The sequence below is a fragment of the Atta colombica genome, unplaced genomic scaffold (genome assembly GCF_001594045.1).
Source record: "Atta colombica isolate Treedump-2 unplaced genomic scaffold, Acol1.0 scaffold82, whole genome shotgun sequence".
Taxonomy (NCBI): domain Eukaryota; kingdom Metazoa; phylum Arthropoda; class Insecta; order Hymenoptera; family Formicidae; genus Atta; species Atta colombica.
In genome coordinates, this window is record NW_017259575.1 from 607,447 (window position 1) to 614,141 (window position 6,695).

The 6,695-nt window shown below is 38.9% G+C and overlaps 1 protein-coding gene across 3 annotated transcripts in view; it reads left to right on the plus strand.

Moving 5' to 3' along the window:
* Positions 1-6,695, plus strand: part of LOC108692800 (rho guanine nucleotide exchange factor 10-like protein) — an 18,875-nt gene that overhangs the window by 6,778 nt on the left and 5,402 nt on the right. Inside the window, exon 1 of one of the 3 annotated variants that reach the window (XM_018201279.1) lies at positions 585-900. The exons of the other annotated variants lie outside the window; for them this stretch is intronic. Within the exon in view, the coding sequence (XP_018056768.1) occupies positions 864-900 (37 nt within the window). The 5' untranslated portion in view covers positions 585-863. Of the gene's footprint in view, positions 1-584; positions 901-6,695 lie in introns of those variants that run through there. 3 annotated transcript variants of the gene reach the window in all.

Genomic DNA, 6,695 nt, shown 5'->3' on the forward strand with positions numbered 1-6,695 from the left:
TTATATTCATTCACCGTCTCTCGACCCGTCCGTCCACCTCTGTTCTCTCCTCCTCTTTCGGCCTCCGTCGCCGTGACCGCCGTACACAGCTGCGCTGCTGCGACTTGCGAGCTGTTTGTTGGTGCGTTTCACTCTCGATCGCTCGTACTTTCTCTCTCGTTTGTCGGCTGCAACACCCTCCTTCTGCCTTCATCGCGTTCCTTCCTCTTTCCCGCCCGACCACCCGGCCACCCGCTCGCGCTTTGGTCTGCGTTTCCTCCGTGCCGTGCCGTGCTGTGCCGTGCCCTTCGCCTCTTTCTCCAACCTCCGGCGTCAGTGTTGTAGCGAGCGCGGAGGGCCGGAGCCAGAAACACGCGGCGCGGCCATGTTGACTCGCTCCGATCGCTCGCTCGACTCGCCTCGCTTTGCTTCGCTTCGCTTCGCTTCTTCGTCGAGCGCGACGCGGCGCGGGCGCGACGCGGAGCCGAAGCTGGAGCGTCCTGTCCAGTCCTGTCCTCCTCCTCTTCTTCCTCCTTATCGCTCGACGCCGCGGCGTTGTTGTTAATTGTGCGGGCCGCAACCGGCCGCGTGCGCACGTGTCCGATGTGAATTTTTCGCCTCGTAAAATCGCGTAATAATCATTATTCGCTCATCCGGGTCGTTTGTGCGTGCCTACGGTGCGTGCATACGTTTGCGCGTCTACCATGTACATACACGCACGCTATGAATTCGCGTGTGGTAGCGCGATCGCATTCCGCGAACGCTTAGAACGATGATGGAGTGAGTGAGAGAGTATAGAGAAAGGGGGTGTGTGTGTGCGTATGTGTGTATGTGTGTGTGTGTTACGCGAGTAAATCATCGTAAGGAACATTTGCCTCCGCGAGATGGAGGAACTGCACAACGGGGTTGTCCTCATCAAATGTAAGTAGGCGAATTTTCCGAAAGAGCTACGCGTCGTCTTGGTCCCTCTCTGCATTTGCTCCTAATCTGGGATTTGCCCATTGCTTTCGCTACACTCTCAAATCCTTCGCGTCGGATTCCGTCGATCATCGAATGGAACGAAATCCGAAGCGGAGGCGGATGTGATTTCATTTCGAATATTATCGTGTTTTATCGTGAAGCACAGAGTTGTCACATTCCGAGGCAGAATCTGCCGCGTCTATGTCGGGAATGGCTGTTGGAGTGTCGACGGTTGGCGCGATTACATTATGTCAGCGGTACCAGTTTCCGGCTAACGCGACGATATACTAACGTAACGACCGATGGTTATTCAGAAGCTACGATTTACGACACGCAGACGACAGGGAAGATCATTTACATTCACATCCCTTCTCCCCTTTCCCCCCCCCCGTTCCCGTTTTCCTTAAAATCTCCAGTAAATTTAGAGGATTGTCGAAAGATACCATTTGATAGTAGCCTGCAGTTCTTGATTGAAATTCAATCTAAATTAGATTAAGAGGATATTCTAGTTTAAAGCGCGAAAATGTGGCCTGTTTTTGAGAATGTATTTAAACTACGTGTTCTTCTTTACATATCTTTCACATCTATAGTAAATGTCCATAAATTTTAATATAATTAAATGTTTATTAGTTTTTTGTTATGTAAATGTAAATTAAAAACAAAATATAAAAAAAAATGTTTCGGTGATTGACACGATTATAGACTTCCAACTTAACGAAATTAAAAATTCAAATGGATTTTTATTACATATGTGGTTATAATCTAAACTGGGATAAATAAAAAGTATTGCACATTGCTAAAGTGGTGCGGTTTTAAAAGATAAATACCGATTTTTTAACAAAATTTTTGAATTTAACATCTATGATGAATGAAAAAATCATTTATTTATAGACACCGAAATAATTTCTATAGGATTATTGCAATGTAAATTAACTTAAGAATTATATTTTATGTGTCAACGACTTGTAAAATATTTCGAGAAAAAAAAATTAAGTCTTAAATACAATTGCATTACAAAAAATGAAAATTATAAATTCTCTATGACGATGTAAACTCTCCTCTCACTCAAAATGCTTATATTTTTCTACTTGATAACTGTCTTTGAACGCGTTAATGGAACGGTTTGTATGTTTTAAAAATACATTTTACATTTTTGTTACTTTGATGATTATCGAAAATTTTTTAGATTCTCCAGGCTAGTATATTCATAGTTGATTCTTATTTTAAGACCGTCTTAAGTAATATCTTAAGATGCTAATATGACTCAATGATTGATTTATGACATCTTAAAATTATACAGTTTTAAATAAAAGACTGAATACTGGCTTCAATATTATATTTATAAAATGTAAAAAAAAAGGAAAATTGATTTCTTTTTTAGTTTTGGACTAGAATATCCTCTTCAACTCTGAATTAGACAGATAGTTTGAAATTTTAAATCGCTTCAATCGCACATTCTTAATCAAAATGTTCTTATTCAAATGTTTCGCTATTTAGCAAACTTAAATTTTGATTTTACAATCGTATTTCACGTACGATGTTTGATCTTTCGGGAAAAAAAAATGTATTGGAAAACATATCATTTTTTTGCCAGAGTTACATAGAAAGCACGAATTCGCTAAAGTAATTAAAAATTTAGATACAAATCTGAAAATGATATTATATTGAATTATTAAATAATTACGTAGGATATTTAAGTATAACGAGCAAAAATTTTTACTTTCTGACAATTCACTTGGGCACTTTATGTAATTATTTGGTGTATAACAAATAAGATTATTTTCAGCTCTAACTAAATTATTATATACTTTACCAAAATCGTTCTTCCCGTGTACATATAAAAATCTTTACGTCTGGTTGGACGTAAAGAATTCGAGGTGTAGTCTTGTGTACACAGAAGCAGGCATATTGTGTACTTTCAGAGTTGTCCGTCCAGCAAGCTTTGTTTGTGTTACCATATATGTCGCAATAGAATTTTCATTGTAGTTACACTTTTATATATATATATATATATATATATATATATATATATATAATGATCAAATATTATGTAATTTAATTAAATAGGTTACAATCTCATAGTTAATTGTTGAATTCAATAACTTTTACTTTAAATTATATCTCACTATAGATAATATTAAAAATGTTATATTAAATAGAATTTATTTTTCATAAACGTTTTACAAAAAATTTCGATAACATCGGTGTTGAATCATCACGGTATCACTAAGAAGTCAGAGACCGGATGGATCAATCATATGGCAGATGAATTTATCAACGTCGTTCTTTAGCATTTACGTCTCGAGTATGACTTCAATGATCGAGTTTATGTCAAATATATCGGCCTTGCATAGAGCGTTACGCTTTCGCACCGTAGTTAATTATACTTTCGGACAGTTATATCGTCGCGCACTCCGGAACAGCCATTGAAACGCCCGCATCGACGAAGATTGGGACGTTTGCGTCGGCGCATAGATGTGGACTGCCGTTCGGATTTCGTTTCGTCAATCCATCTTCTTGCTCGTCGATCTTTTTTCGATCCTCCGGATCAAAGATCAGATTATAATTGTTCGTTGGAGCGAATGATCGGTCGATAATCGAATCTTTACAGCGTCGGAGGGGGGGGGGGGAGATCATTCGATGCTCGCATAAGGTCATCATCGGAGGTCGATTCTTTGCGTTAGTTTAGAATATGCAATCGGTTAATCATTAACGGGCGCTCTGACCCGTGAGCGGTATGGAAAATTGCTGCGTTGCTGTTGAACATTGCTGAGACCAACGCGAATATGATAAACGTCGAAAGCCAGAGAAGTTGGAAAAAAAAAAGAACAGGAAATACTTATTAAAATTGACATTTTTAGATTACTTACTCAAGTATCCATAAAAATGTATTTTTTTAAACAATAATTCTTCAGATCCAATAACACTTATTGAATTCCTGCTATATTTCTAATGCCTATTATGTTTATATCTTAAATTCTGTGTATTTGATATTCCAAAGAGATAAGATATAACAGCCGAAGAATGTATCTGTAAAGAGAAAATAATTTGTAGTTTAATGACGAGTAAAGGTTGGCCTCCGCATAAAGAGAAGATAATTTGTGGCCTAACGATTACGGCGGAATTATATATTTGCTGCCATGAGATTTTGTACAAGTACGTCCACGTTACACAATACCGAATATCTAGTGCATCGAAGAAACCTTGCTAGTCGTGCGTAGGCGTTGCTCTTTATCGTAAAAGCGCCTATTGAAATGTCACGCAGATTTTTCGCTTGTTGCTAAAAGCGCGCGCAGTTACTCCATATTCATAGCTGCCGCGAACTGGTTGAGATAGTGAAAGGAAATTAGGCGAGTACAAGATATACAAATACGTCGAGATGCTTTGGATTATAACAGGCCGATTTTGCGATCGCAGAACTTCGTTCGACGTGAAAACGTTAAGCGACCTCCTCTTCTTCATATTTCTCATCTCTTTCTGCTGTTTTAAGCTTTCGCGTACGTTTCGTGCGGCGCATGTTTATTCATGCAAAGAAGAAACGAAAAGAGAAATGATAAGGACACGTTTTACGAGTAAACTAAGGACTCTTCGCTTCGCCGTTGTCAGGAACGAGATTACAGCGTTAACTTAAGAAGAGAACCGTTGATCTCTTGTTGCCTGTCTGTGAACACCGAGCGCGATCGTCGTCGCCAAGACTCGATTGCCTTAAATATGTATAAGAGTTAAACAATTGTCTCTCGTTATGACATTTAGGTTTAATGCTCTCGCGGAAAGTAGAACGTTCTACGCTTCCCCGCTTCCCTCCGATTTGTCTTTGAATAATGGACGAACATACTATTGGCTGCGTCTTGGTGTATTCGTACTTTCCGACGGAATGATTCCGCGATCGCGATGTATTAGGTTGGAACAAAAGTTCATGGCGATATAAGCTTCAAAATTCATGCATCAGCTGTAACTTTTTATATTAAATATGTAACAGAATTTTAATTTATACAAATAAAATTTTAAGTTTAAAATTTCTACTTTCGAAAGGTCACTATGTCATTTAAATTTCTATGATAATTTTTATATACCAAAATTACGAGCTGGCCCTGGTGAAAATTTTTCTCATAATTTTTATACGAATTGGAATATTTTTCAGAAATATTCAGAAATATTTGGAAACAATTTACATTTTCTCTCAGAATTTTTCATACAAGTGAATTCTGAAATATTTTAAAATTTCTCATCCCATAATATTTAAAAAGCATTTTAAAATTTTTTTAGATTTTATAACATTTTATCAGAAATTATACAATACTTACAAAAAATCATAAAAATCTTACGATATTTCATAATTAACATATATGAAAAATTCTGAGAAAAGATTTTCTGAGAAATGTTCCAATTCGTATGAAAAAAGAAAGAAAATTATAAAAATTATAGGAAAATTCTGAGAAAAATTTTCACCAGAAGAGCTAAAATGAAAATTGTCTGTTTCCAAAATGAAAGCAGACACGATACAAATGAAGCAGTGCTACGAACTTTTTGCTATAATCCAACAGTTCTAAAATAGAAATTTTATAATAGAATAGAATTTATTACACTTCAGCATTTACATAGCCAAGAAAGGAACTTGATTTACATAAATTCCTTATCCTCATTCTTCCACACTGCTAATACCTAAAAAACAAATAACAAATAAAAGATTTTCTTAATATTCTTATTCTCATTAGAAATTTTATAATAAAAATACCCTGATAAATTAATTAATTATTTCGAGAGGGTGCGCGCGCGATCTATGGAAAGCAGAAACGCATAACAGTACTATTATGGATAAACACCGCGCATCGCGGGTTCAAGTTAACCGGCTACGATGCGGAAATGAGCGAACGGGAGGGAGCGATTCGTCATTTGTCTTTTTCTCTCTCTCTCTCTCTCTCTCTCTCTCTCTCTCTCTCTTTCTAATCCGTGCGTGCGCGGGAGCACGCTCGGGCGCAAGCAGATTGATAGATACGCGCGATAGAGGCTCTCGTTTATCCCGAGGAGGCACTGAGCAGCATAATAGTATCAACCGCGTGTGCACGACCCTCGGTCGTACGGCGCGGCGTTGGCGCGGCAAAGAAGGAATACATATAGAATAAGGATGCACGACGCGCGCGCGATACTCGGTTAACTCGGTACGGCCGTGCGTGGTAGTTGGTACTGCTGTCGTGAATCACGGCAAACTCACAGCTCGCTCTCGTTACCTGCTCGAGCCTGCTGCCTGCCACCTTTGAGTCTTGGTGCGTGCACGTCGCGCGGCGAGCACGCCGCTCGACGCGACGTTTACACATCGGAGCACGCAACGTTCTCACGCGGTGCGTGGGTAGCGTAAGAGCGGAGTCGGACCGAGTCGGATGGGACCCGATCTCGTCCCGTATTTTTTTTCCCATGTGAAAGTATTGGGCAATTGATGCGTAGTAGGCGTATCGGTTTTTGTGCAGCCTGTTGGTGACACACGCGTGATCGCAACACGGGTGCAGCGTCGGTTGCGCGTACTTTTGTATAATTTTTCTATATTATAAATATCGTTCGTTTTTTTGGTTTTTTCGCGCGCAGAGTTCGTTTCAGTGGAACAACGAGACAATGAGACAATACCGATCACTCGCTGACTATTATTTACCGTCATTCCAGTGCCCTCAATTTATAATAAGCGACTTCGTAAACTGATTTGATTACGTGTTTTATGATTTTTCTTTCCACATTCCGTAGTATAGAATATATATATATATATA